The sequence below is a fragment of the Microsporum canis genome, genomic scaffold (assembly GCF_000151145.1).
Source record: "Microsporum canis CBS 113480 supercont1.5 genomic scaffold, whole genome shotgun sequence".
Lineage (NCBI taxonomy): Eukaryota > Fungi > Ascomycota > Eurotiomycetes > Onygenales > Arthrodermataceae > Microsporum > Microsporum canis.
The window spans coordinates 1,256,503-1,284,495 of NW_003299165.1; the positions used below are offsets into that span (position 1 = coordinate 1,256,503).

The 27,993-nt window shown below is 47.7% G+C and overlaps 13 protein-coding genes across 13 annotated transcripts; 8 read left to right on the top strand and 5 right to left on the bottom strand.

Annotated features, from left to right (window-relative positions):
* Nucleotides 1-24: 24 nt before the first annotated feature.
* Nucleotides 25-3,297, top strand: MCYG_05557 (mRNA 3'-end-processing protein rna14; the record flags this gene model as incomplete). The annotated part of the gene is made up of 5 exons (XM_002845642.1): nucleotides 25-885; nucleotides 947-1,378; nucleotides 1,439-2,435; nucleotides 2,492-3,211; nucleotides 3,278-3,297. The coding sequence occupies 5 exons, from the start codon at nucleotides 25-27 to the stop codon at nucleotides 3,295-3,297; spliced, it is 3,030 nt and encodes a 1,009-aa protein (XP_002845688.1).
* Nucleotides 3,298-3,966: 669 nt separating this feature from the next.
* Nucleotides 3,967-5,459, top strand: MCYG_05558 (KES1; the record flags this gene model as incomplete). Its single annotated transcript, XM_002845643.1, has 4 exons — nucleotides 3,967-4,038; nucleotides 4,102-4,427; nucleotides 4,501-4,555; nucleotides 4,614-5,459. 4 exons carry the CDS (start codon nucleotides 3,967-3,969, stop codon nucleotides 5,457-5,459), a joined length of 1,299 nt encoding a protein of 432 aa, XP_002845689.1.
* Nucleotides 5,460-5,810: 351 nt separating this feature from the next.
* On the bottom strand, nucleotides 5,811-6,911 carry MCYG_05559 (RTA1 domain-containing protein; the record flags this gene model as incomplete). Its single annotated transcript, XM_002845644.1, has 3 exons — nucleotides 5,811-6,307; nucleotides 6,361-6,697; nucleotides 6,729-6,911. 3 exons carry the CDS (start codon nucleotides 6,909-6,911, stop codon nucleotides 5,811-5,813), a joined length of 1,017 nt encoding a protein of 338 aa, XP_002845690.1.
* Nucleotides 6,912-8,539: 1,628 nt separating this feature from the next.
* On the bottom strand, nucleotides 8,540-11,355 carry MCYG_05560 (conserved hypothetical protein; the record flags this gene model as incomplete). Its single annotated transcript, XM_002845645.1, has 2 exons — nucleotides 8,540-10,983; nucleotides 11,049-11,355. The coding sequence occupies 2 exons, from the start codon at nucleotides 11,353-11,355 to the stop codon at nucleotides 8,540-8,542; spliced, it is 2,751 nt and encodes a 916-aa protein (XP_002845691.1).
* A 582-nt stretch (nucleotides 11,356-11,937) lies between these two features.
* On the top strand, nucleotides 11,938-13,185 carry MCYG_05561 (conserved hypothetical protein; the record flags this gene model as incomplete). Its single annotated transcript, XM_002845646.1, has 1 exon — nucleotides 11,938-13,185. The coding sequence occupies one exon, from the start codon at nucleotides 11,938-11,940 to the stop codon at nucleotides 13,183-13,185; it is 1,248 nt and encodes a 415-aa protein (XP_002845692.1).
* Nucleotides 13,186-13,947: 762 nt separating this feature from the next.
* On the top strand, nucleotides 13,948-14,560 carry MCYG_05562 (uncharacterized protein; the record flags this gene model as incomplete). Its single annotated transcript, XM_002845647.1, has 2 exons — nucleotides 13,948-14,211; nucleotides 14,297-14,560. The coding sequence occupies 2 exons, from the start codon at nucleotides 13,948-13,950 to the stop codon at nucleotides 14,558-14,560; spliced, it is 528 nt and encodes a 175-aa protein (XP_002845693.1).
* A 632-nt stretch (nucleotides 14,561-15,192) lies between these two features.
* On the top strand, nucleotides 15,193-15,945 carry MCYG_05563 (conserved hypothetical protein; the record flags this gene model as incomplete). Its single annotated transcript, XM_002845648.1, has 2 exons — nucleotides 15,193-15,250; nucleotides 15,398-15,945. The coding sequence occupies 2 exons, from the start codon at nucleotides 15,193-15,195 to the stop codon at nucleotides 15,943-15,945; spliced, it is 606 nt and encodes a 201-aa protein (XP_002845694.1).
* A 1,108-nt stretch (nucleotides 15,946-17,053) lies between these two features.
* On the top strand, nucleotides 17,054-19,007 carry MCYG_05564 (conserved hypothetical protein; the record flags this gene model as incomplete). The annotated part of the gene is made up of 1 exon (XM_002845649.1): nucleotides 17,054-19,007. One exon carries the CDS (start codon nucleotides 17,063-17,065, stop codon nucleotides 18,998-19,000), a length of 1,938 nt encoding a protein of 645 aa, XP_002845695.1.
* A 284-nt stretch (nucleotides 19,008-19,291) lies between these two features.
* MCYG_05565 (F-box domain-containing protein) lies at nucleotides 19,292-20,670 on the bottom strand (the record flags this gene model as incomplete). The annotated part of the gene is made up of 6 exons (XM_002845650.1): nucleotides 19,292-19,367; nucleotides 19,396-19,538; nucleotides 19,574-19,788; nucleotides 19,814-19,961; nucleotides 20,059-20,473; nucleotides 20,513-20,670. The coding sequence occupies 6 exons, from the start codon at nucleotides 20,668-20,670 to the stop codon at nucleotides 19,292-19,294; spliced, it is 1,155 nt and encodes a 384-aa protein (XP_002845696.1).
* A 1,735-nt stretch (nucleotides 20,671-22,405) lies between these two features.
* On the top strand, nucleotides 22,406-23,702 carry MCYG_05566 (fructose-bisphosphate aldolase; the record flags this gene model as incomplete). Its single annotated transcript, XM_002845651.1, has 4 exons — nucleotides 22,406-22,532; nucleotides 22,607-22,717; nucleotides 22,780-23,082; nucleotides 23,141-23,702. The coding sequence occupies 4 exons, from the start codon at nucleotides 22,425-22,427 to the stop codon at nucleotides 23,699-23,701; spliced, it is 1,083 nt and encodes a 360-aa protein (XP_002845697.1).
* A 612-nt stretch (nucleotides 23,703-24,314) lies between these two features.
* On the bottom strand, nucleotides 24,315-25,256 carry MCYG_05567 (uncharacterized protein; the record flags this gene model as incomplete). The annotated part of the gene is made up of 3 exons (XM_002845652.1): nucleotides 24,315-24,600; nucleotides 24,655-24,767; nucleotides 24,828-25,256. 3 exons carry the CDS (start codon nucleotides 25,254-25,256, stop codon nucleotides 24,315-24,317), a joined length of 828 nt encoding a protein of 275 aa, XP_002845698.1.
* A 465-nt stretch (nucleotides 25,257-25,721) lies between these two features.
* Nucleotides 25,722-26,160, bottom strand: MCYG_05568 (uncharacterized protein; the record flags this gene model as incomplete). Its single annotated transcript, XM_002845653.1, has 2 exons — nucleotides 25,722-25,816; nucleotides 25,875-26,160. The coding sequence occupies 2 exons, from the start codon at nucleotides 26,158-26,160 to the stop codon at nucleotides 25,722-25,724; spliced, it is 381 nt and encodes a 126-aa protein (XP_002845699.1).
* A 950-nt stretch (nucleotides 26,161-27,110) lies between these two features.
* MCYG_05569 (uncharacterized protein) lies at nucleotides 27,111-27,929 on the top strand (the record flags this gene model as incomplete). Its single annotated transcript, XM_002845654.1, has 4 exons — nucleotides 27,111-27,150; nucleotides 27,240-27,451; nucleotides 27,602-27,672; nucleotides 27,833-27,929. 4 exons carry the CDS (start codon nucleotides 27,111-27,113, stop codon nucleotides 27,927-27,929), a joined length of 420 nt encoding a protein of 139 aa, XP_002845700.1.
* Nucleotides 27,930-27,993: the final 64 nt, after the last annotated feature.

Sequence of the window (27,993 nt, forward strand, 5' to 3'; positions counted from 1 at the left end):
ACCGTTCTAATAATAAAGGACAACATGGCGGAGGAGGGAGCTGAACAAGGATATTTGCAGCCTCAAGCTTTGAATGCAGATGCTGAAGCCGCAGGTGGCTCGGACTCGGACGATTATGATCCCTCTGAGACTATTCAAGAGCAGTTTCCCGCAAATATAGCAGCTTCAAATTACAATATGATTCCTCATATGTCTCCTTTTGTCAACTCTTCCACCCCAACTCCTGCTCCGGGCTCTAGTCTGCCAGAGAAACAACTAGGGGAGATCTATAACAATGATTCTGCACTTTCGCTTCCCCCGTCCGGAGCAGAGTCCAAAGGCTCTGCTGCAATATCCCAAATTGGTGTCTTTGAGGAGGGATCAACTGGTGATGAAGATGCGGGGGACGCTGAGTACGAACCACCAGCTGCGGCCTTATCAGCCCAAGTTCAGAATTCAATATCTACTTCTGCAGACATGTCTCAGCGCTCTCTTTCTGAAAATATAAATGAACCTGTTTCACATTTCCATGTACAACAGCAAAATATTGCCTCAGATCAAAACACTCCACATGTTTCCATTAATTTTCCTGCTTCTGATTCTCATGTTGCTCATTCAGCACACGACGATAACACTCTTAAACCCATGCAAGGAGAATCAAAATTACCAGGTCGATCTGCCGTTCAGTCGGCCAACAGCTCCCTGCCTTCGACGCCGCCAGTCGCAGCCGCCTCAAGAAGTCGTCTTCCCCATGATCGCGTGGGCATCCTGGAAGACAGAATACAGGCCGATCCGCGTGGCGATACGGACGCATGGCTAGAACTAATTAATGAGCATCGCAGCAGAAACAAGCTTGATAGTGCTAGACAGGTTTACGAGAGATTTTTCAAAGTCTTCCCATCGGCTGTACGTCATTCTTCCAATTCTCACTAAAGATGCAATACATCATGGACTGACCAGTCTCTAGGCCGAACAATGGGTTGAATACGCCACCATGGAGTCCGAAAACAACGAACTGTACAAGTTGGAACAGATATTTACAAAATGCCTATTGTCAATCCCTAATGTTCAGCTGTGGTCGCTGTATTTGGATTACGTGCGTCGGCGTAATAATTTAACCACCGATTCAAGCGGGGACGCAAGGCGTACTATTACTTCGGCATATGACCTTGCTCTTCAGCATATTGGAATCGACAAGGACTCCGGCAATATCTGGGTCGACTACATCCAATTCCTTCGGTCAGGGCCGGGGAATATTGGAGGTTCCGGATGGCAGGATCAACAGAAAATGGACCTGCTGAGGAAGGCGTATCAGCGGGCAATTTGTATTCCCACACAGGCAGTTAACACTCTTTGGAAAGAGTATGATCAATTTGAGATGGGTTTAAACAAGCTGACGGTAAATCGGACATCCCCAGTACTACAATTGGCTAGCATATTTCTGACTACAATGGTTTAGGGACGTAAATTTATACAAGATAAATCTCCGTCATACATGACGGCGAGAAGCTCTTATACTGAGCTCCAAAACATCACCAAAGACCTTGTCAGACTATCACTCCCACAGTTCCCCCCAGCCCCCGGGTATGAAGGTGATTATTCTTTCTCGAAGCAAGTTGAAATATGGAAACGTTGGATACAGTGGGAAAAGGATGACCCTTTGGTTCTCAAGGAAGAAGACTTGGCTAGTTACAAACAACGGGTCATATATGTCTATAAGCAGGCCTTAATGGCACTAAGATTTGTGCCTGAAATGTTTTTCGATACTGCAGATTTCTGCTTCCAGAACGGCATGGAGACCGAAGGAAACGATTTTCTGAAGCAGGGGATAGAAGCGAACCCTGAGAGCTGCCTTCTTACCTTCAAGCGTGCTGATCGGCTTGAATTATCCAGCGTCTCGGAACAGGATCCCGTGAAACGCGGCGCCAGAGTCAGAGAGCCTTATGACAAACTACTTGATGCACTTTACGACTTGATAACACAAACACGAGCCCAGGAGGCTACGGATATTGCTAGGCTGGAAGAACAAGCTGACCCGGAGCAGCCTGTACAGCTCGAGAACGACGACGACGAAGACGAGACAGACAACCCCCGGACCCAAGAAAGTGCCAAAGCAAAGGAAATCGAGTCAGTGAAGAAAGAGTATGCGGGGAAAATTGGTCTTCTGTCCAAGGCTGTCTCGTTCGTCTGGATAGCGTTGATGCGAGCAATGCGTCGTATCCAAGGCAAAGGCAAGCCGGGAGAGATTGCTGGGTCACGTCAGATATTTGCCGATGCACGTAAGCGTGGGCGTATCACCAGTGACGTTTATATTGCCAGTGCCTTGCTGGAGTATCATTGCTATAAAGACCCTGCGGCAACCAAAATTTTCGAAAGGGGGGCAAAGCTTTTCCCGGAGGACGAAGTTTTTGCTCTGGAGTACCTAAAGCACCTTATCGACATCAACGACATTACTAGTATGTTATAACCTTTCCTCCAAGTTTAGGTATCGTTCTTACTAACTAGTTTTTAGATGCACGAGCTGTTTTCGAAACTACCGTTAGGAAACTTGCTTCGAATCCAAAGAACGTTGGAAAAGCAAAGCCAATTTTCGCCTTTCTACACGAGTATGAATCTCGGTATGGGGATCTGACACAGATAAACAACTTGGAGTCCCGAATGAGAGAGTTGTTTCCTGAGGATCCTACTCTGAAACAGTTTGCCCATCGATTCTCAGCTCCTTCTTTCGACCCTACTACCTTCCAGCCGATCCTATCACCAAGCCAGCTGAAGCCTAGAACCATTGCGTCTCCTGAAGAACCGAGTTCTCGGCATAGCTCACCTTCACGCCATCCAACCACTAATACCTATTCCCCTAAACGATCCTACCCACTTGACGAATATGGAGACGAATCGAACCGACCACGAAAGTTCATCCGCGCTGAATCCCCACTAAAAGGTGCAGCCGGAAGACGCGAGCAGCAGAAACGGCTACAGTCTAACGGCTCTGGCGGTGGGCCGACTGCCGCTAGGGCTAAGCAGCCACAACAGCCACCCCCTTCTGCGGGACCTCTACCAAGAGATGTTGTGTATCTTTTGAGCATTATCCCCCCTGCGTCCACATACGATGCAACCAGATTCTCGCCTGAGATGATGGTAAATCTTCTCCGCCAAGTTGAGCTGCCTTCTAGTGTATCGCAGCTCCGGCTCCCACAGCAAACCGGTGCCAGCTCACACCAGTACCACCAGTACGGTACGTACACCATCACACCACATATATCACCCTACAAAGACACAGCTCACTAACTAAATATCTCAGGCGGCTATCGTCCCGCATAGAATTCAGGAAACAATTTTGTAATGCACCGGAGGCTCCCGTGTGGCAACAGAATGAACCCTTCCTCACACCTAAAAGCATGATGGCACCACTTGTAACATAGCCTTTCTTAACCTTTGGGGAATCTTTGCATGATAGGATCTGCGCATTCATTAGAGCTTGACTTTCTGGGGCAACCTAGGCAGCTATTTATTTTCAATTATTATTCCGCCTAATTACGAAGATGCTCTCTTACGAAACTATTGCTCAGATGCCTTTGTTTTAATTTGTAATTATGAGCTTAGACGCTGCAAAACCAAGCCACAAATAACGGAAGAAATTGCTACTGTTTCCATCGAAAACGCCCAAGTACCTGTTAAATGCCTACCTTGCGTAATTTAACTCGGTAAATACCTTTTTATATTCGGATGTCTCTGTGGCTTGGACGCTTACATCATCAGGGACCCGACCGCGTCACTAGTCTAGAATAGGTCTAGGTGCCAAGTAAAGTGACGTCGTGGCTTTTATCTTTGCTTCCTCTTTGGTTCTCCACAAGTTTAAGTAAGCATAATATAAAAAGTTCCAGGACGAAGTCGCATCTTGAGCGCTGCCATCACCTTCCACTCTACCTTACCCCAAGTTCTATTCAGCATACAAAATAAATTAGCAGTTCGTCAAGCAGCCTGGGAATCATGTCATCTTCAAAGGAGATAGGTTCTGGAGTTCCTGCGTCTAGCAAAGGGTCCTGGGCTACTTTTCTCAAGGTAAGAATCCCCTTCTCCTTATAAGAAAACAGGGGACAATTTTGTCTGATATAAACGCTCTAGTCCATTGCCTCGTTTAACGGCGACTTATCCTCCCTCACAGCTCCTCCGTTTATTATCTCGTCCACCTCTCTGGTTGAGTTCTCAGCGTACTGGGCTGAGCACCCGTCCCTGTTAATCGCCCCGTCACGCGAGCAGGACCCGCAGAAGCGTGCTTTGTTGGTTTTGAAGTGGTTCCTTAGTACTCTGCACCAACAGTACTGCAGCAGAAGTGAGAAGCTAGGGAGTGAGAAGAAGCCATTAAATCCGTTCCTTGGCGAGTTATATCTGGGGAAGTGGGCAGATGACGGAGACGTTGGCGATACTCTATTGTTTAGTGAACAAGTGAAGTATGCATATATACCTGTGATAACACCTGAATCTCTGCCGTCTGACTTTCTTTGCTAACTTAATATGTTATAGTCACCACCCTCCTGTTACTGCTTATGCCATAGAGAATCATAAGCACGGTGTCCAGGTTAGCCTCTTGCCCATAGACGTTGGTATCACTCTGCTAACATAGAATCACAAAATAGCTACAAGGATATAATGCACAGAAAGCGTCATTCTCAAACACGATTAATGTAAAGCAAATTGGCCACGCTCTCCTCTCGTTCCCGACGCCTGGATCTTCTGAAAAGGAGACATACCTTATTTCACTCCCATCTCTACACATCGAGTCCTTGATTTATGGAACTCCGTTTGTCGAGCTCAACAAGTACACTTATATCGCCAGTTCTACAGGATATATGGCAAAGATCGACTACTCCGGGCGTGGCTGGCTTAGCGGTAAAAAGAACAGCTTTTCTGCCATTCTCTACAAACACAGTGAAGGGGAAAAACGCCCGCTATACACCGCCGATGGCCAGTGGTCGGATTCATTCGTTATCAAGGATGCTTCAACCAAGAAAGAGATCGATAAATTTGAGGTGAAGAAGTCCAAGACTACTCCCTTAACAACCGCCCCTATTGAAGAGCAGGATATATACGAATCCAGACGGGCATGGAAGGATGTTGCGGCCGCTGTTGAAAAGGGAGATATGGACGCCCTATCAATGGCTAAATCGAAGATTGAGAACGCACAAAGAGAGCTTCGAAAAATCGAAGCCGAAGAAAAGCGGGAATGGGACCGACGATTTTTCAAACGCATCGACCTAGATGGTAGCGATGACGAAGAGAGCAATACTTTCAAAAAGCTATTGAAAATGGCTGGCCTCGGAGCTGACAGTAGCTCCTCGTCGCCGTCTAGCTTCATTGATTCGGATAAGACCGGTGGTATCTGGAGGTTTGACCCTTCTCGAGCCAAAGATGCAAAGTCGCCGTATCACGCTGATTCTGCAAAGGGCGTTGGCCTCGCTGTCAACGTAGGAACAGCCAAATAGTCTCCTCTTATGACACTCTTTTCTACCGTGAAGCATTGCTGGTTGCCTTCTTTCTCTGTATTGCATATTAGAGCTTTATTCCGAGTTTAATATGTCCATTTTGTTTTACTCTTGCTCTCATTGCATCCCAATTACTGCTAGAGCGACGGTAGGGTTATTATACTTATGGGTTCATTCGGTTTATTGCTTCTATATTAACATTAGATAGAGAAGAGAGAACACAGTAGAATAGCAGGTTTCTCTGCCTTCCTCCATGCATTCACTATATACTTCAAGGTCATGGAACATGCAAAGTACACTAACCCAGTCATTAAATCTTTTCAACATGGGAGATAATAAAATCGGCCTCACCTATCTCTCTGGGGGCTCAAACGAATGATAATGTTGGTCATACTCATGGCCCCTTTCGTCCAAAGGCAATTCCTCAAAATGGCCCTGGCCGTTATCATCCAAAGTCCACTTGCCACCAGCCAACTTATTCTTGTTTTTCCTCTTCTTATCCTTCTTGGGCTTTTTCTCAAACTCACTTCCTGGTCCAACGAGGAATCTTCCTGGATGAAAGATGTTTAATGCCAAAAGAGCTAGGAACATCGGACTTGCATCGAGGATGTAAAATGCATTTTCATTAGTGGCAATAGCTGAGTGAAGGCCGCCCGAGTATTCGACAAGTCGATAGATGATCCGGACGGTGATTAAGGCGAGAGTGGCATAAACTGTATAGAGAAGGGGTCTCCATGAGCTCCTGGGACACTCTCTTTGCTCGACGATGGCCATTTTGCTTTGAAATCGAACCGCAAGGCCAGCGAATATTAGGATGAATAGTTCCTGGAGGCCGATGCCGCCCATATCTATAGACGTTAGGAGCGAACGGGACATGGTTTGGGGGGTAAGGTAAACGTACAAAGGTCAATTCCGATCTTAATGCTACTTGGGGTATCAGAATTTAGAAGACTAGTCGAAGCTCCCTGCGTGAGGAAGGCGATGATATCCAGACAGACGAAGATGACTGTCAGCCTCCGTGCTGAGATACCGAAACATCTCTGGTCGGGGAGGAAGAAGTGTACCATGCGCCCGAGGACCATGTAGACATATGCGTTTATCCAGAGAGGAGCGAGAGCGATCAGGATATGATGTGGAAGACCGAATCCCTTTTGATATATGTCCTTTGCACCGGCTGCTCGTAGAGCATAGGCGATAGTTTCCCATGCACTACCTACAATGATAACCCAGGAGAATGGCTATAGAGGAGCCCGAGTCAGCCAATGTCACCTTATATGATTGGGATGAAGTGGTTTTCTTGCATGCCTTCTTGAATATAAAGGCCTGTATAACATGGGCTGCCGTGGTCAGGAAGAACAACACGGCAAAGAGAACCGCAGGCGCAAACGTCGGGCAATATTGCCATACCAAGTCATCATTGTTAACAAAATCAATTCCATCACATGAAGCCATTGTTAAAAGTTCTCTGAGATGAGTCACCGAACGATTCCATTGCCTTGAGATAGAAAGGGACGAAGATGAATATATACATCTTCATCACTGCAATGACAGCATAGAACAATGTCTACGTATTTGAAATCTCATATAGAGTCTTGAACAGGTTCTATTTCTAGAATTAAGCCTTTGGAGATTGGATTCTCGAAGTTATGCGAAGAATGCGAACCAATGCGATGTGCCCGTCAATCTGCGCCAGGGGGGGTAAATCCTTTGCTCTGATAGAACAAGACCGTACCAAGGTTACCCTTGCGTCTCTACCAAGAGATTCTTCCTGTGGGATCGAGAGAGAGAGCGAGAAGCCCACGCATGTTGCTGTCGTCACCATCCAGGTAGTCTATGCGGCTGAGGATGTGCGCGTTTCTCGTATAACTATTTAACTAGTTATTTAGTCAACTAGGTAGCTCCATATAGGCCAGAGTACTGGACACTCGCCATAAGACGCAGCCTGCAGTTCAACTGAAACAATGCCTGGTTTGTTGAAGGAGGTCGTAAGCTGGTTCATGGGAGAATCTGGCTGCCAATGTTAGTCCACTACGTGCAGGAACCGGAGAAGAGAGCCAACTTTGATATCAATTTCTCTCCTAAGATGCAGCTGAATATCGAATGCAACGTCATGCATTTTCAGAATACAAAGATAGAAAGCGAAACGAAAGACAACAACAGCCTGGAGCAAAGAACTGATGGTACAAATCAGTTTTTGGTCACTGATGGGAAGAACGAGAAGAGACAAGGTACAACAACTCGATAGGTTGATGTAAGGGATAAAAAAACGAGATAACTAACAAATGACAGCAATTTCTTTTCTTTTCGTAAAGCCTTCTTGGTTTCCTTTCGTTTCCATTGTTTTCTTTCTGCAAGGGGGTGGTTCCTTTCCGTCCTCCGTTGATTAGATTAAAAAAAACCATTTATCCTAGGCGAGCGCAGGAAAAAGGTAAAAAGGGGGCTGGAGAAGATAGAGAGATATTAAGGCACGTAATAATTCCGGTGTATCGGAACGCATGAAGAAGCCAATTTGAATGGATGTGTTTGCCAGTATGCGAATGCATAGTTTGGCAACCAGCTTAGAAATGCGAATATTGATTTGGATAAAAGGCCCGTATGCAGGCAAAAAAAAAAAAAAAAAACAGAGACATGAGAGAGGAAAAGAAGTTCACAGCCAAGGCACCCCAGGAAATGGCAAAGAGAAAATAAAAAGAAAAGAGTAAAAAAGTTATTGGCATCGATCGCATAAGAGGGGAGAAGAGAGAAAGAAATTAATAAAAACAAAAAAGGTACAGCAACAATCCCATTTCCCCATTCCCCAATCGCAAAAAGAGATAAGTGAAGGTTCAGGTCAAGTCAGCGCAAGAGTAGAGTAAGTGTGTGTGGGTGAGAGAGAGGAGAAAAAGCAAGAGAAATAATAGTAAAAAAAGGTCCACCAATTCCCATATTCTTTTCCATTTAATTATTCGTTTTCGTTCTTTTCGTTTCTCTTTCATTTTTTCGTTGTCGTTTTTCCTTTTTGATGATTCCTCAAAAACGTTTCCCCGGGTGGACATGGCATGGCATAGATAGTGTTATGCAGTGCTTTTGAAGCGTTATATTTAGTGGCCGTAGTTTCCGCCCCAGCCACCACCGCGGCCGTTGTTACCATAGTAGTTGCTGCCAAATCCAGCGCCGTAGTTGTTGTATGCCGTTGCCTGATGGTGGGATTGCGTAGTGCCGGCCTGATGAGCGCCCAGGCCTCCTAAACCGCTATATTGCTGGTTAAGGTGAGGGTAGCCACCAAAAGCTTGCTGGTTGGCTTGCTGAGCAGCGGGGACAGGTGGAAGACCACTTTGTCCCGTAGTAGCAGGCTGGTGTGGTGCATTATTAGCTGCGGAGCCAGGACGGTTGACATGCGATACAGATGGAGAGGGACCGCCGGCTTTTGAGGAATCATACGCTTTAGCGCTGCCTGTCTCGTCGGCATTGGTGGGCTGTTGCGACGGGATAGGTTGGTTCTGGCCAAATCCCGACTGGGTTCGACCAAAAACATCGGGAATGCCGCCGAAAGCATTGGCGCCGGTAGACTGCTGTTGCTGTCCATCGGCGGGTTGAGCGGAACCGGCTCGCCCATAGGTAGCAGAGTCACGTTGGGGAGCGGACTGGTTGAAGGCTGCAGTGTTGGCAGGGGAAGACTCATAGCCAAATCCGTGTTGTTGAGGCTGTTGGTTATACATCCCACCCTTGCCATAAGGGGCGTATTGGTTACCGTAAGCAAACTGAGATTGATGAGGGAGGTAGTGCTGTTGTTGCTGCTGCTGCTGCTGCTGCTGTTCCTCATATCGGCGAGCATCATCATACATAGGGCGGTTACGGCCATACTGATGCTGCTGATGCTGGGTCATCTGGTTCATATATGCGTTCGGGTAGTGAGGGTTAGAGTAGTAGGGGTATCCGTAGTTGAATCCAGCGTGTGCTCCCTGTGTCTGAGGCATGTGGTGTGAAGGCTGCTGGGCAGACTGCACTTGGCCCGGGACGACAGGTTGAGGGGTGTTTTGGCCGCTGTTTGGAGCTTCAGCATGGGCGTACCGGCCTGGAGGCTGAGAGGCAGGCACTTGAGGTTGTGATTCCGCTCCGCTTGCTGCAAACCCAGCTGCAGCACGCTGGTTGGCGGCGGGGTCCTGAGGCTGGCCATATGAGCTGTAGTAGTATGGGTTGCGAGATTGGTCAGCACCGTAGAAGGTAGAGTAATCGGCAGCGGTTGTGACAGCAGCAGGCTGAGAAGGCATGCCCTGGTTGGAGAAGGGTTCTTGGCTCTGTGGCTGGGCTTGTTGATCGGCTTGGTTGAATATATCGTATTGCTTCTGGGTCTCGCCGTACCGAGAGAAGTCGTTGAATGGGGTGTCAGCAGAGGCTACAGGGGCTGGAGGAAGGCCGGGGGCAGGTCGAGGGGCAGTGGCGGTGGGTTCAGGTACGGCCATGGGTCTGGTAGAAGGCGGAAGAGAGGCACGGGGGGCGACGGGGGAATGTTGGGGAGGCTGAGGGCGGGTTTCTGGTTCTTCTCTTTCTTCATCAATGTTAACATCATCAACGGATCCGTTCAGTCCCATGCTGCCGAATTGGACAGCAGCACGGTCGACTGCAAGGTTTCCAGGCATGACAACAGCTTCTTGCTGATCCATAACCCGGCGCTGAAAGTTTGGTCCCCGTGCGGAGCCGGTAGCGGGGCCCTTGGGATAGGCATAAGAGGTAGCGGGAGTGCGAGCTTGAGGTTGTTGCTTCTGTTGTGGGACAGATTCCTTTTCGATGTCAGTAAGAGCTTCAGTGTCAGGTTGAGCGGGGGTTTCAGGTTCGACAGGGACAGATACAGATGGAGGTGGTGGTTGCTGTGGTATGACGGGTTTAGGCTGTTCGACGGGTTTGGAAACTGGCTGTGGTGGTGGAGGCGGCTGTTGTTCGGGCTGCTGTTCTTCTTGTTCTTCAGTAGGGAGAGGTTCTGGTTCAGGGACGGCGGCGGGAGTTTCAGGAATACTGAGCTCGACAGGAGCTTCGGCTGGCTTTTCCGGGGCACTTGGGGCAGTAGGCAATGGGGGTTCCTTGACGGGCTCGGGAGCTGGCTTTGCGAACAGACTGGCCCATCCTCTCTTGGAACCTTCAGGGATCAAACTAGTCTTCTGAGATTGGTCTACCGCGGTCTTAGGAATCTCCTGGGAAGTATTCCATTCCGGCTGAGGTTTTGTCTCGATAGTAGGGGCATCTACAGGCGCTGAGGGCTCTACGGCACTAGAATCCCAAGCATCCGTGGTCGGGGTAGAGTGCTGATGCGTACCATTAGTCTGGGAAGGCTGAACGGCGTGAGAACCAGCTCGTCCACCACGGCCAGCACGTCCACGGTCACCACGGCCACGGCCACGCTGGTCGAACCCTCCGCGTCCGCGTCCTGCTCTAGGTGGAGGGATATTCTGCTCCCCTGAGACAGGTTGGGTGGCATCCTTGGAGCTGGTCTTTTGCCGAGTGCGGTCAGTGCTTTTCTTCTTTACCTCGCCCCACTGAGAGACGGTTCCTATCAATAAATTTTGTTTCAGTAAAAAAAGTACACCAGAGGGGAAATAGAATAGATAAACGGACCTTCTGTGATGCGCTCAATGGCAACCTCTAGGTCTCCGTTGGCGTCCTCCAGAGCGAAAACCAAGTCTTCATCCGTCCAGTCAGCGAAGAGTTCCTTTATCGTCGACAGGCTGCCGGCATGCTTCTTCTTCAGTTGGCCGATCTCTCCTTCGTCTTCATACGAGGCTGTCTGGTCAGCGGTCTCCTGGCTGGCAGGTTTTGCTGTCGACCTGGCGCCGCCCCGTCCTCTGGAGATGTGGCCACCCCGTCCACCACGCGCTGAGCCGCGCCCACGCGAGGCAGACGGCCTTGATTGCACCTCAGACATGGCTAAGGAATGATGTAAGAAGAAGCAAACGCTACCGGAAAGCGTGAATGTTGAGCGGGCTGCAGAGATGCAGCAGGTCGTGTGAGGGCAAGAGTGTTTCCCAGAATGAGGTTTTTTTTTTTTCTTTTCGACGGCCAAAATCAGCCTTGGACGAAGCACAGCCTCTCGCACCAGCAGGCGGGCAGAGGAGCGAGATAATTCAGGACGGTGTAAAGAGAAGAACAGCGATGTAAAAGAAGAAGAGGAGGAGGAGGATGAAGTTTTGAAGCTGGAAAGATCGAAAGATTCAAGAAAGATTCAAGATGTTCGTTTTTTGCTTTTTGGGGCAAGTTTTCGCGATGGCGGAGAAACCTTTATCCGTTACGCGAGTTGACGTCGAAGGTTGAAGATACAGAGAGAGATGAAGGATGTGAAGAAGATACAGAGAGGAGGACAAGAGAAGATACAGAATACAGAGAGATAGAGGGAGCTGATGAGGGACGGGAGACGCTGGACGACGCCGGATGACGCCGGTCCTGATATGAGACAGTGATTATTAAGACCACCACCAAGAGACCAGAGACATAACGGACGACGGACAAGATGAAGATACGATATTTCACCTCGCTGGCCAGGAAGATACATCCACCACTTCCCAAGACCTCACGCGAGTCCCAGCAGCTGCTTAACCTGCTCACTTCATCGTTTCGTCGCCACCTTGACAGCGAGCACCCTCCAGTCAATACCTTGACCAGCAGCGGAAACGACGCCAGCCAGGACTGCAGCATTGCCAATACACAGCCTACAGCCACTGAAAAACATTTAAACTCGATCCTGGAGCATCCCTTGTTCAATACGGTCCCGTCGACGCTGGCACAGCCGGATACTCACGCACGAAAGCGTACTCTGGTTGGGAATATACAGAATGACCCCTTCGGTGCACTGGACGATGCCATGGCCTCTGGCAGAGCGGACTGCCAGGTACTACACAACTGTCTCAAGGCGCATAGGTCGTCTCTGCGCAGCTTACATGCCACGGATGTCCTTCAAGCCATGAAGAAGTCTGGAGGTGGCCCACGCATCGTCTCCTGGTTCCTCGGTGCCGATGCAGAGTCTAAGAAACGTTTCTTTGGAAATCGACACACCATGGCCCTAGCAATGCCATATCTTGCAGCAGACGGCCTGCAGCGTACTGTGCTAGAATGGTTACAGCTTGCCAGAGCATATCGGCCCACTCACCGGCAACCTAAACACGCTAATGACGGCAGTTTCCTCGAGTTCAACATCATGTACGAGTACGTTGCTGCAGAAGTCAAGTACGGCAAAGGGATCAATGATGCGCTATCCTTTTTCATACGGGCCTCAGACGCTTCGTGGAGGTCAGAGATAGTCGAACCTGGCGCTCAGGCGGTTCCCACATACCCTTTCCGCCCAACCGCATACTACCTTGCCCAGTGGATTTTAGCCCCAGAACATGCGTCAGCGGTTGAACGGATCAGGCCACAGCTATTCAACGCCTTTCACTCCATCTGCCTCTTACTACCTAATCAGCTTTGGGCGGCCTTCTTACCCGTCTATCATCCCACCGACCCAACTGTTAAATCTTCACTTGAATATATCCGCCAATACAAAAAGTCAGATTGCGATAATCTTGACCGTCTGCTACATCTTTCATTCCGGCTTGCATCGTTGTGCCTTGAACAGAAACGTTACGCTGCCGCTTCGGAGGTCATTAGCTTTACGAAGGGCCTCTTGCCAGATGATACGACGATCCACCCTACTGCAGACAAGCAGCATAACGATCAGGTGTTTTCTGCTAGTGATGTTGTCGCCAGGCTATCTCTCACATGAATAGGTCGGAATTTTGTTCCTTTCATTATCATAACTTCCACGGAGATGCAGCCTCTTTACAGCCAGCGTATCCCATCATGGCAGATCGCTGATATCACACGGCATCACATCTCTTACTTTCCCAGGTATGCCTTCTCCCCGGCATCCGCATAGGCTCGAACTAGATGCCTCCAGCCTCAGTGGCAAGCCGTTGATAGGCTGTTACTAAGACCACTGCCCACTCATTCTCCATGGGGAATTTTTTTACATGTACAGAACATGTTTCAGGACATTGTATATAGTCTCTGCTATCCATACAGTCTCCGTCAGGTATCCGGCAACTTGACTCTTATTGAAAATGTCATCTTATCTTCTCACGCAGGCTTCTCTCATCCGCTTATCCCAGCTGAAAGAGTCTGGCCAAGCATCGACCAAGGTACTAGACCTTGGTATAACCACAGAAGAAGACAGGGAAAAGAAAATCAAGTCTTGTCCCTGGTTCTTGGACAAATTCATTATGTCATAGGCGCAAAAGAAACGTCAGCTTCAACCGGCTATTTTACACTTTTCCTTCGCCCGAACCAGACTTATATCTCCATATATCGCCTTCGCTCTCTTCATCTTTCTTCCCTCTCTTTCGTTCTTTTTCTTCTCTCTTTTTTTCCCCTCTACCATCATATCATGGTCATCTTATCTTGTCCCTATGCAGCCTCTTCCTGATGTGTTTCACCGATAAGACGACCTCTCTCCATCTACCGATCGAATAACACCACATTCTAAGTCATGGCCAAATCATCTGGACTTCCCAAGTTTCCTGCTCCCTCAGCTTCCCAGGCCGAAGTAGACACCTTTCTACATGAATGGGTAGCAGCAAAATGGCAGGTTCCGGTTTCGAGTCCACAGGTTCAGGGCATGTCGTTTCCCTTTAAAGGAACAGGAGCGACGCTATACTCTCTCACCCAGGAGGAAGTGCAGGCCGTGGTGGGAAATAAAGCACTGGGAGACGCTCTATATTATTCCTTGTGTTATGATTCTCCCTACGGGAGTGTAAGCCGACTTTTGCTAGGGAGCACAGTATATATTTTTGCCAGCCACACTCGACAACTGACTTTGAACGATTCTGTATGTATAGGTGGTGAGAGGCAAATACGCCTCTGTTGTCTCTGGACTTTCGAACGCTGCTAGATCCTTTGGACCGTGGATTCATGGCTCTCCAACGACGCCGACGTCCTCATCCATACATCCGCCGCATGCCCTGGAGTCAGCTAAAATGCCGGTAGAGGAGCCTTATACTAGATCAAACACGTCTTCTATAAGTCGGGGCGAGAAAATAGGAACTCGCTGCCTCTCGCAGAAGCCCAGTGCTCAATATCTCAATAAGTTCTATGTGAAGTAGCTTCTTCCACTCTACGATAGCAGCTCGACCATCTATATGATCCAATTTTACTTCATCAGCAACAGTTGCCAGAGCTTTCGCTCTCCAACTTTCTTTCAACATTACACAAAGCCACAAGTCTAGATTTTTTTTTTTTTTTTGCTTTGGAGTAGCTATGTAACTCACAGTCCAGATATCAACACTTGTCAGGCAAAGCCTTTCTCGCTTACCTGTGACCGTGGGTTTAACTATAATGAGGGAGCAGTTCATGGATATGCAGGCAAGCCGGCGCCTCGTATTCATCGCTTGCTCGTTGGCCAGCCCTCTGCATGATATATATCTGCTTGGGTAAACCTGGCAGCCAGCCTGGGGAAAAGAAAAAAAGGACGCGACGGCGACAAGAGAGGGCGAGCTTTGCAAGGGCGAAAGCATGGATCCAGGATGAACGGCCAACTTCAAGTCTGCCACACAACATCAACTTCTTCTTCTTCTCTCTCCCATCCTCTCCTCTGTTTCATATCTTTCTTCCTGTTTGCTTCCTCGAGTCTCTGTCTAGCTCGTGGTGTCCACGGAGTATACATCTCCAATTGCTGTCGGTGCATCTAACTATACAAGCCCATACATCGCCACGGCAGCGGCGCGCCATCTTGATCATGTCGAGTGAAGGAGCCGATGCGACTGCAAACATCCAGACGAACCAAGATGGCATTGGTGCGTGTTTCCCGCTTGATGTACCCTTCTCTTTGTTCCTGTCGGTTGGTTTTGATCTACCGTTGTGGTCTACTGTTGTGGTCTATATGTGTTTGGCCATGCGTATCTGCAGCTATTGAACTAACGAAGCTCATCTTGTAACTCCAGCCCCAGCCGCCGCCACGCAGACATCTGCTACCAGCACAGATGTGGAAAAGCTAGAGAATACCGCAAATGGTGATGATACGCCGGCACTTGCTGATAGTACCGAGAAGCCGGCAGTAGAGACAAAATCGGACTTGCCGGCCGACGACCAGACAGAAGAATCCAAAGAAGACCCCAAGGATGAGTCCAAGGATGTGACCAAAGAAGAAAAGGAAGCTGGCGACAAGCGTGACCACGCTACCATGTCTGCCGCTGAGCCGGCTGCAGCTACCGATGAAAAGGACGAAAAGGAAGAGTCCAAGGCCGAGTCCAGCGAGCCGGCGGAAAAAAAGCAAAAGGTCAAACAGGCAGACGAACCGGCTGCAACTGAAAACGGCAACGCCAATGGTAATGATAATAACAATAACCATGAGGCCGTGAAGAGAGGACCAGGCAGGCCCAAGAAGTCCGGAGGAGCTTCAGCACCACAGAAGAAGAAGACGCCAACAGCACGCAGCTCCGACGGAGTTGGAAGCAGAACCAGAAGCCGTCGATCCCAGCCTGATGCCTGAAGTTGATCTCAAGGGGATTTAAAGGAAAAAAAAACAAGCCAACTGTTGCAGCAAGCCGTCTGCAAGACATCTGCATTCAACGACATGTGCTTTACCTCTGACCTCCGTTAGACTGCTACAAGTCCGTGTTTATCTTACTATGTTTTATTTCTACCCTTATGATGTTAACTGTCTCGGCGCAGGATGGAGGTAGGAGGTCTGGTTAACGGAAGGCAAAAGGGACCATGGACAGGATTCTTTGATCATGAATCCTACACGTCGAGTGTACAATAAACGAGTTTAGTTAAATGATCATTTACTCGTCCAAAAAAAAAGAAAAGGGAAGAGAGAGAAGGAAATGTACGAAGCCTCGTCAAGGAGGCCTACAACAAGACTATAACAACACCTCAGCCGGCGCAAAAAGACCAACGCTCACTGTCCATATATACACGTAGATGAACCTTGACGCAGACGTCCACAAGGACGCGCTTCGTCTTCTCTTCCTGCTCATATTAACACCCGCCTGAAAATACTCGGAATGATAAATTATACTACGATGTTGACGGCGAGATGGTCCTACTCTATACTATCGACTCCGTTGGACTCCAGACAAGAAAAACAACCTGCGACCGCGACTTCTACTAGTCTCGAGCGGTTGGTAAACCACTGACTAGATTGATAACCGAGTAATCAGTTAACTGTTTGTTTGTTTAGTTAAGGCAGAGTCGACAACAGAAGTGACGGAGCCCTCCAGTTTGCCTACCAAAGCTCGAATCTACCGGGGCGATCATGGGCTTCTTCCTTCTCCCCAACTTCACCTGCGACACACCCGTTGATCTTGATCTTGATCTCTCCTCTCTAGCGTCTATCGTATGGAACCCCTGGTCTCCGCCAGAATCCGAGCAACCGAGCAACAAGCCGTAAAAACTAAATAAACCGACCGAAAAAAAACTCCAAGTCGGCCAGGCACCGGGGAAAGGAAGACAAGAGAAAATCGAACAAACGAAGACGAAAAGCAAAGCTCGAGGGTTCAAACGGTGGATTCTTCCGTCTCGATCGATCGAATAATGGATTAAAGGCGGCCGTCTCTCTCCGTCGCTCTCACTCTCTTCCTGTCCGAGTATCCAACAAGCACTTTATGCCCGAGAAACCAACCACGATAGCAGCCTACGCTGCAGGTGCTTCCTTAGCTGCCATCACCCTCTTCTACGTTTTCGGGCCTAATTTCACCATTGACGGCGAAGATTCCAACATTAGTGGGCGCAAGAAGGGCATCGTTGGCCTGTCCAACCCGGCCAATGACTGCTTTATCAATTCTGTTCTACAGGCCCTAGCTGGCCTAGGCGAGCTGCGAGTATACCTTATCCGCGAACTACACAAGCGAGACCTAGAAGGCGCTGAAATATATGATGCATTGCCACCGGTGGAGGAGCTGAGATCCGGCGAGGTTGCGGAGAAGGTGAAGAAGTTGCAGCTTGCGCCGGTGACGAGGGCGTTGAAGGACATGCTCGATGGACTGAATGAGCGGCCGATATACAAGAAAACAATATCTGCTAGGGGATTCGTGCACGCTCTAGAACTTGCGTTTCATACAAGGATAAGCAGGAACCAGCAGGATGCGCAGGAGTTTTTACAGGTCGTTGTTGAGCGTCTGTGTGATGAGTATCATGCCGGAGTGAGGGCGAGGAAGCGAGCGATGAAGCACATTGCCGCTCCTGTGCCCATGGCCGATGAAGATGCAGAATTGCCTCGAGAGGCCGTAGACGGTGAAGATGCGAACACTACCCCGATGATAGAGCTGAGCATGCAGGATGGCAGTTCCAAGCCGGTGGTTGAAGCCGAATCAGAGGCTGGCTTCCCGCTCGAAGGAATGCTCGAATCCCAGATCGAGTGCGAGCACTGCAAGTACAAATATAAACCAAAGCAGACATCCTTTGTCAACCTCACCTTACAGGTGCCCCAGAAGAGCTCGGCAACCTTGAGCTCCTGTTTCGACGGGCTGTTGAAAACAGAATATATCGATGACTTCCGCTGTGAAAGATGCCAGCTCGTCTATACCCTTGAGCAGAAATGCAAGGCACGGTCTCGCGCCTCGTCAGAGAACACGGGAGAGTCTCTGGATAACGAAATAGCACTTCTCAAGCAAGCTATCGAGAATGACCCCGAAATAATCCCTGAAGGCGTCACTATGCCCAACCCGTCAGAGGTCCCTCGTCGCAGGATAGCAAAATATATGCGAATCACGGTGTTCCCAAAGGTGATTGCTATTCACCTCTCCAGGTCAATATTCGATCATGCTTTCTCTACCAAGAACGCAGCAAAGGTCTCGTTCCCAGAACGCCTGGCGCTGGGGGGCTTCCTGGAGAAGAAATGGTACAAGCTTCTTGCTATCGTCTGCCATAAGGGGAGCCATAACAGCGGCCACTACGAGTCCTTCAGACGGAATCACGTCTACGCACCCTTTTCAACACCGGATGTTTTCCGTTCATACGCCCAGAGCCGCGCCCAGAGCCAGAATCCCTCTACCTTCCCTAGCCCACGGATAAATTCCTCCCCGTCAAAGCAAAACACAGGCGACATGACTCCTCTAAACATATCACCCGTATCCCAATCTCCGTCCACCACCGCATCAACAGTCTCCTTCCCGGTCGCCGGAGGCACCGCAACAGACACAACCCCTTCGATCCCCTCCCGGCCTGCCTCAGGTCAAGCATCTCAGCTATCGTCCAAACCATCACATTTACAGTCCACATCTGGGGCTCAACCCAACACCCCAGACAGAGCTCCTTCTACTTCCTCATCCTCCATAAGACGACATATTGACGCAGCTTTACCCGGCGACCTTCTCTCTCCACGCCGCGATCCAACTGTCAAGCGAAGCAAACCAGCAACTCCCACACCAGACGCGCCACCGTCATCGTCTTCCAGATTCCGGTGGAAGAAAAAACCCAGTGAACGCTGGTGGCGTATTAGCGACGAGAGAATCAGAGAGTGTAAGACCAGCGACGTCCTGAACATGCAGAAAGAGGTCTACTTGCTATTTTACGAATTAGAGCGCCCTAGCGACGATTCATGATACCTTATTGTTTGGCTCCTCATTTTTATATGGCGTTTCGCCCCACTGTTTACGGTCTCTTCATGTTGAGCGCCTGTTAGCATTTGATATAAGCATCAAACATCGGAAGAAACCTATATATACCGCGTGAATGGAGTGTCGACTTGTATATAACTAGATAGGTGAACACCGATTAGATACAAGACAATCATAGACAGAATCGCATTGTACTCTTCTGCATTACGGTGCTATAATATTGAGGCTGGTGTTAAACGATATCTTGGTTCCAACAAGCAATTGAAAGAGCTCATCTTAGCTTCGCCTACTAGCCATCAGCCCTGCGTAGAAGTGCGAAGGAAAAGAGAGGAGGTTGTTTATATCGGACTCGCTCCGTCTCTTCCAAAAAGGAAAAAGGCTAGCCGGCGGAACAGCAAAGCCAACACTGCAGCGTGATATTCCTCCATGCAGCAATGAGACGAATATATACGGATATCAAGCCTACATAGTAGGCAGGATAGGCTCCTTTATACTGTGGAATTGGAGTAAGATATGTTGGATCCTATTAAGTACCTAAAGAGAGATGTAACTATAGGCCATCGGGGCAATAATAATGGCACTAACCCACAATCGCCATATGTACGAGGCCCAGATGATTAGATCAACTGTTTTAATAACCAAAGGATATGGATAAAGACGCTTCCCACCTTGCAGAATCCAAAAATCTCGATACCACCTGTCCATCGATTCCTTATAACGGTCATTCAGCAAATGTGACTCGTTCTCTTGGGTAATAGAATCTAGCGACGGACCTTCAGCGCGCTCAAACAAGAATGCAGTCTTTCCAGATGCTTTTACAGCATGCACATCTCTGGAAACCTGCACTGTGCCTTTTCCACCGGATATCCTCAGGGTCAAGGCCATTCCCAAGATTAAGCCACTTCGTTATGACCAGAGCAAGCCTGTTTTTTTCAGAAACCCTTATCTCCACCCGGTAGTCAGTATGACAAGCCCGGCAGGTGAAAATATCCGGCTCATCGGGAACCCCATGCAGTCTAGATGTGTTAAAAGGCTGACCTTACCAACGTTGGTGGAATTGCTTTCCCGCCATCCATGTTAACGTGATCACAGACAGATATAAATCTGGTCTTCAAAATGAGTCTGTCTATACTTCGAGCTCCTACCAGCGCCCAGTTTTGGATCTGCAGACACAGACACGGGCCATCGCAAGTTCGAGCCTCCATAGACACTGGAGTGGTAGTAGATGTTTCCTGATCAAAATGGGCTTCAGTGAAGAGAAGGGAATCCGCCGATATACCATGTGCTGGCCCATAATAATATTGCAGCATGGCGAGCTGCAGATGGAATAATTTAAAGCAGTACTGAGTTTCGTATCTTGGATGCACATTGGCCTCGCGGATAGTCGGGGCCGCTCCTCGATGTAGACGGAATGTCCTGTTGGTTCTGTATGCCGGCCCAGAAGGGTTGACATAGTCCCTAAAATGGAGAACAGAGCAGATATAGCAGAAAAATTACGACGGAAGATCGCGTTGGAGCCGCTTTAAAAAGCGTTCCCGGTCCCTGGGAAGAGTATCTAATGTATCCCACACGCCACGGCTAAGGATAGATAGGTTCCTATGATTACATAGTGCTAGGCAGGCCACATCAACTGGTGAGAGATGGCTTGTAATCATATATATAACCTCTGTTGGAAGTCTTATTTGGGCTATTGTCTGTCGGTTCCTGGTCGTCTTCCATCACGGTGTGATAAGGGTATATAGAGAATTTAAATATATGAATCAGATCCAAAACTTAATTATGGTATTAGGGAGCCGGATTAAATGGCTTACTTGTAAAACAAAGTCCCGAATATCAAATATCAGGTTGGAGGCCTTTTTTTATATATTCTCGGACGTCGTCGGATTTCGGGTGGTGTCAACTTCGGCCCGGGAAAACGGAGTCACATTATTGGTCAGTTGATATTAGTCATCACGATAGCTTTATATTGATAACAATACCGTTACGATTTACACATGTGGATGAATGTTAGGAAAGCGAAGAAATCCTTGAATGATTTCACATCACCGAGCCGTAAGGGGTATATACATGATATCTCCTGCGGTTGGTCAATGGTGGCAAGATGGGCCACACTGCTACGTTCCCATAACACATCACCAAAGCGCATATGGTTGGTATAGTTCATATCTCCTGATCATTTGAGATATTCGGTAGCTGATAGTTTGTATGAGCTTTTAAGGAAATCTCGTTGGAGGTAGAGAGGTTCATCGAACTTGAAGTGTTCTGATGGGGTACCCTCTATCTTTGCCAGTTGTGAATAGACAGCCACAAGCCGTACATACGCTATACCCGCAATAGTTTTGTATAACTATGGCCATTCTTTAACAATAACACTTCCTAACTTGGCTTTCTATTTCTGACATCATTGTAGGTGAAACGATGTTTTTTTAATTGCCGCTATAGGGCAAAATGCCTTATTCACGCGCAACATCAATGACCGAAGGTCTCTCCCAGCTCAAACGGCCTGCCACTGATGGATCTGTGGGGTATGCCGTAGGGACCGTCCGTCTATCGAGAGACGGGATAATCAACTTTCTTCTGACAGACGAAATCAGATCAAAGCCTGTCCAAACACCTGATGAGACTTCTCTCCACACGTCGAGATGCACGCCGCTTATCTTCGGTATGTTCATATAATATCCGTCACCCACGCAGACGCGGGAACGGTGGAGAGGACAAGGAGCGGCGAAAGGGATCGAAGAGCTTGGGTGTTTGGGGAGTCGGAGAGTCAGCGTCCGGCTTGAGGGAGGTGGCCAGTCCTTACTATGTATGATGCCGTACTATGTATACTACCGACTCGCCGTGTTAGGAGTTGATAATGATAGAGTATAGCACATAGATCTCAGAAACGAACAAGTTATATATCAGAGCAACGAAGCAACGACGCAAAAGGAGTGAAAAGGAGCAAAAAGGAGGACGCGGGGAATATCGGAATTGCGGGCGTGGAAGAACGAAAAACGTCGGCATATTTTTTTGTTGGGCGAAGGATAAAAAAGAATATATATGACGAAACCAAAAACAAGGAGATACAAAACCAACGATTTCTCTCCCTCTTTCACTTGTTTTATATCCAGTTCGCCGTCACCAAGTCTCTGCTCTCGCTTCGCATCTTGACTCTACCACCAAAAGCTCTCCAGGTACGTTGTGATGTCTTTGCCCGCGCCGTGCTTCTCTTTCTGCTCTGCCCCGCCATAGTTGGAATATGTAGCGCATTTGCCGTGGCGGGGTTTTATTTCCCTCACTCTCTTCTCTGCCTCGACAGAGAGGAAGAAAATATTCACTTTGGGATTTATTTCGTTATAAATACCATCCTGATTGACCGTTGGGGTTGTCTAACCAGTCATTCTAGACAGAAAAAAGAAGAGAAAAAATGGGTGTCCAGGAAGTTCTCTCCCGCAAGTCCGGCGTCATCGTTGGCGATGACTGCCTCAAGCTCTTCGAGTACGCTCAGCAGCACACCTTTGCCATTCCTGCCGTCGTAAGTCCATCGTTGGCTACAGGAGAACTGTTTTGTAGAAGGGATATGGCTGACGATTGTACTCTGTCGTCTAGAATGTGACCTCCTCATCCACTGTTGTGGCTGCTCTCGAAGCTGCCCGTGACAAGAACTCCCCTCTCATTCTCCAGATGTCTCAGGGTGGTGCTGCCTACTTTGCTGGAAAGGTGAGCTGTACACGGAGACCAGGTACTTGACTGCATGGTGTTTCTGACGTTTGGATGTCCAGGGCGTTGCCAACGGTAGCCAAGAGGCCTCTATTGCCGGTGCCATCGCTGGAGCTCATTACATTCGTTCAATTGCTCCTAGCTACGGAATCCCAGTTGTCCTCCACACCGACCACTGTGCTAAGAAGCTCCTCCCATGGCTCGACGGCATGATGGACGAGGATGAGAAGTACTTCAAGCAGCACGGCGAGCCACTCTTCTCCAGCCACATGATCGATCTCTCCGAGGAGGAAGTCCAATGGAACATCGACACCACCGCCAAGTATCTCAAGCGTGCTGCCCCAATGAAGCAATGGCTTGAGATGGTATGTATCTCCTATGCATTCACCTCAAAAAACCAGAAATCTTCTAACAGCCGGACAGGAAATTGGTATCACCGGTGGTGAGGAGGACGGTGTCAACAACGAGGATGTTGACAACAACTCCCTCTACACTCAGCCAGAGGACATCCTCAACATCTACAACACCCTGGCCCCCATCAGCCCTTACTTCTCCATTGCGGCTGGTTTCGGAAACGTTCACGGTGTCTACAAGCCCGGCAACGTCAGACTTCACCCCGAGCTTCTCTCCAAGCACCAGGCACACGTCAAGGAGAAGACTGGCTCTTCCAAGGACAAGCCCGTCTTCCTTGTCTTCCACGGTGGCTCTGGATCTACCAAGGAGGAGTACAAGGAAGCCATCAGCTACGGTGTCGTCAAGGTCAACTTGGACACCGACCTGCAGTATGCCTACCTCAGCGGTGTCCGTGACTACGTCCTGACCAAGAAGGACTACCTGATGAGCGCTGTTGGCAACCCAGACGGTGAAGATAAGCCCAACAAGAAGTACTTCGACCCCCGTGTCTGGGTACGTGAGGGTGAAAAGGCCATGTCCAAGCGTCTTCATATTGCATTCGACGACTTCAACACCACTAACCAGAAATAAAATGGTGGAATGTGCCAAAAGTCTTCTATCAAGTACATACTTTAAACTAGTTTACCCCAGCTTTTTTTTATAAGATATTTCAAGCATCATGCTGAATAATTTTTTCACAAACATACTCCGTACTCGTGACCTCACCAAATTCCCCGATCCGGTAACTATAGCGTGTCGAAATTGGGTAAGGCGCCTTCTACTAGTATGTAGTACGAATTAATTTCAAGTTTAATCTTTAAAAAGAAGAATATATAATGTGAATCTGCATTTAGATATACCAGTAATTTTAGGAAGCAGAGAAAGAAAGCTTGGAATTGCCAAGGGCGGATATGGCCTTTTCAATTTTATACTATAACTAAGCTATAGGTTGTCTGTTTTCTCCTACGGCCTCCTATGCCTTATAGAATATGGGAAAGGCGGTTATAGTATGGGAGAAGAGGAGAGGCTAAGGGGTAGGTGGTTTACGTAGTGAACTCCTCATAGTCTTTGACTGCATATGAGTATAATGAAGAAGAATAATAATAATAAGGGGTAGGTGGATTAGGCTAAAAGATTGATTAATGTTAAAATAGAAACATGAGCCTGCAGCTTTAATAAAATTGACTCTCTCTTCAAACAGACTTCACTTTTCATAGAACTGAGGAAAGCCGAAGACGTCGACTGAAGCTTTCCATATCCTGTTAAGCACTATTCTTACGCGAGAATACTGCTCTGACCTGCCTTCTGCCATACCGAATCTGCGTATGGACCGAAGACAGTCTAACTGGGACATAAAATTACCATCTCCATTAAAGATTGCACATGATTCCTCAAAGCCGTCCACTCCTCGACTGCTCCAGGTAATTTTACGGGCAACAACGTCCCATTCGATCTTGCCATTAAATCGTAAAGTCCCAGATTCGATTGTCCTATGCATACGTATAATTAGATAGATTTTATAATACTTAGAAGAAAATACATACCGAAATAGACATATAAATTTTTTGGTTCCATGTAGTTGACGTAGGCATTTTTTAATAGCCTCTGTTTTGTTTTGTAGCGGAGTAAAATCTTTAAAGGTAGCATCGCGAATTGACTAAGCCATATTAGCATATATTTTACTAGAAATATTGACAGATTAATGGATTACACTTACTCTGAAGCTGAGGGTGAGATGTGGAACTTTTACAAATTTCCAAGTTCCTTTAAACCCTTTCATTTCTTCACCTTGATCTCCGGAAAGAAGAGTCCTTGCTGACGAGTCCACAACAAGACCACTAGGACTTACTGCGGCGCGATGGCCCCCATCTGAACTATTCTGAAAAATAAAGTCCGCGCCCTCTATACACTCACAAACAAAAATTGTGAACGACGTGCACAATCCATCGCCGCTTTCCCATAATGGGACAAGTCTGACGGGATCGATATTATCCAGCGCGTGATCTAGTATAGATTTATCCCAAGTCCCGGATGCAACGAAATCATCCCAGGATCTATTGGAGATTTCTATTAAGAATTGAAGCATGAAAAAGGATGTATAGGCTGACTCCTGCCATGCCTTTGCGTATACTGCCTTTGCGTTCATAGTAGACGATTTCGTGGCACAATAGACGAGCCTAGATCATGTAGCGCTAGTATTAATAGGCTATAATAAGTTGACAGAGGATGTGAAGGAAGGAATAAAAAGAGAATGCTTACAGGTGGAGAAAAAGGTTGTATGGTAGAGTGTTGGCCGGGTATATAGCAGTCGAGACGCGTTAGGGGAAAACAAGTCGACGTGGTAAATAGCGGTGATGTTACAGTTATGGTAGCTGAGATTAGAGGGGGGAACTTGTAGTATTGCAAAAGAAAGAAATATGAGATTAGAGGGGGGAACTTGTAGTATTGTAAAAGAAAGAAATAAACAAAGTAGTCGATACACAACACGAACTAGTACGGCAAAGGAAGCTAGAGGGTGAAAACACAACATTGCATAACTAGCAGGAGAAGGAAAGGACATTGTAAAGTAAGCAAAGCGGGAAGCACATAGTAACCCCGTCACTTCTTTTCCTTAATGGGTATTCATATCCTGGGCTGACAGCATCAGTTCTTCCTCATAGGCAATATCGCTGCCATCATCGTATGGAATTGAAGGGCCTCTAAAATCTTATAAAATAGGTTAGTTAAACTGTCTATAGAAAGAGAAGTTAAAAAAGTAGCCTACTCTTATGGCCGAGCTCTTTATCAAGTGCATCGTGTTCCTCCTTGCTCATATCATCAAAATGAGCTTGTATAGAGTCAAAATCGAGTTGTGCTAGAAACTTGGCGTCTCTCTTTGGATGAGGTTTTGGGGATACATTAGAATTTACAGGAAGTTTTGTTGGCCGGGAGGACATTGTAATCTTAGCGCTGGTAGTAGCCTTCGAGGGCGAAAGAGAGGTAGTGGTAGACATTGTAATCTTAGCGCTGGTAGTAGCCTTCGAGGGTGAAAGAGAGGTAGTGGTAGACATCGTTCTAGTTTGCAGTAAACGGGTTGGATAGTTAGTTGAGAAGGAAAAACGAATGGCTTATAAAAACGAAAAAAATTGTTTGAAGGTCGATGACGTCATTAGGGAAATGTGGTTCTCGCTGACTAACCGTAACTAAATAATCCAGTCATGTGATAATGACTGAGCTGGTGAAGTAAATACGGCAAATATCATAAATTTCAATAGCCCTAGGACAAATATAAGGGAAGACCTCATATTCTCTAAGATCTATCTTAACCAATCTATATCCCTCTTCAGAAACGCGGTACTATTGATAACTATAAAAAGACCCCTGTTAGTCGGTTATATCCTAATTCTCATGTGGTGATAAAACTGCTATCTATTAAAAACCTCACTCGGAAGGCTACATAAATTGCGTCCAAAGGCCACCACCTGTGTCAGTGAATTTGGTGACACCTCTATTTACTCCGTACACATGCTCTGTACAGAGTACACTGATTATGCATGAATTTGCGAAAGAGGTTTGCCCGACAAAGATTATTATTACTCGCTGGGGTGGTTGGCTTGCAATCTGAGACAGGGTTCTATAAATAAATACCCCATTATTATTTAAGTCTGACATAGTAGGCGATCTTATATACATCATCCGGAGTGCCCCGTGGAAATCCCATTAATCCTGTACTCCGTAAACTGCGGTGTATATGTTATTCTGCGGAATTAATTGGGTTATTTTGGTTTTCAGATTAACTTCAAGGATCAAATTCTTTCAATACTAAAAGGCTCAAAGTTGATATGTATAACCACAGAAAAAGAAAGATGGCTCACAACCGCAGCCAGGGGAATGTTTTTGCAGCCAAGGGGCGGGTGGGGATAAACATGAAAGAACAACAAGCGTTTATCGCAATGGCATCGAAGCTAGAGATGCCATATAGACGCCCTTTAATCCCTTGAAAACAGCCTTAATCATAATCATGCTTAGACCAGCCCTTCGCTGTCAGCAAAGAGTACGGAGTACATGACTCCGTCCTCTGCAGGAACAGTGCCACCTGTGCCTTTCGGAGGCAGTTCCAGGCATCAAATACGACGATGCTAAATAACAGGTGCGGGCGTTAAAACGGAGAGAAGCTATCGGAGCGCTTACTTTGTCTGGAGTATATGGAGTCGACGGGAAGGGTTTATGTTCGGTTGTAGCGATGCGATGGGGCAGCAAGGTGGACCAAGCGACACTCCCTCCTTGCATTGCCTGCAGGTCGATTTGCTGGCTGCCCTGAAAAATCAGTATAACTATGCACATTTACTGGTCAGAAAGGATGTTAGGCTCAGGGGGAAGTTTTGCTTCAAGTCAACCAGGGACACTGGTGGAACAGCCAACACAATTCAGCAACCATCAACCAGCATCCAGCATTTCCCTACTGGAGCAAGAAAAAAATACTAATAGTCCTTTCACTAGGCCCGACCCTAGGCCAGTGGAGTCAACGGCCAGCGAAGGGCCAGAACGAACAGCGTCTGGCTTGCTTGGGTGTGGGCTTGGGGGTACGTACATGTAGGGCTGCTCTCCACCTCGCCCTTTGCAATCCCGTTTCTCCCAGCGTCTTCCTTGTTTCTACAGACGCCACGAGAAAAGTGTCTCTCGCTTCACTCTTCTGTGTCTTTTGGAAAGATATAAAACATCTAGCTGAAGGAGAAAAAAAAGGGAAAAAGGTGAGGGAAAGAAAGGTCACGGGGTTCGCCGTATGTACGACTACCGAAAAAAAGGAAAACGACGTCTCATCCATCAAGAATCACCATAGCATCAACGAGCAGATCTGTGTCTTTCTTTGCTTTTTTTTTTCAGTCTTTTTTTTTTTTTTGAAC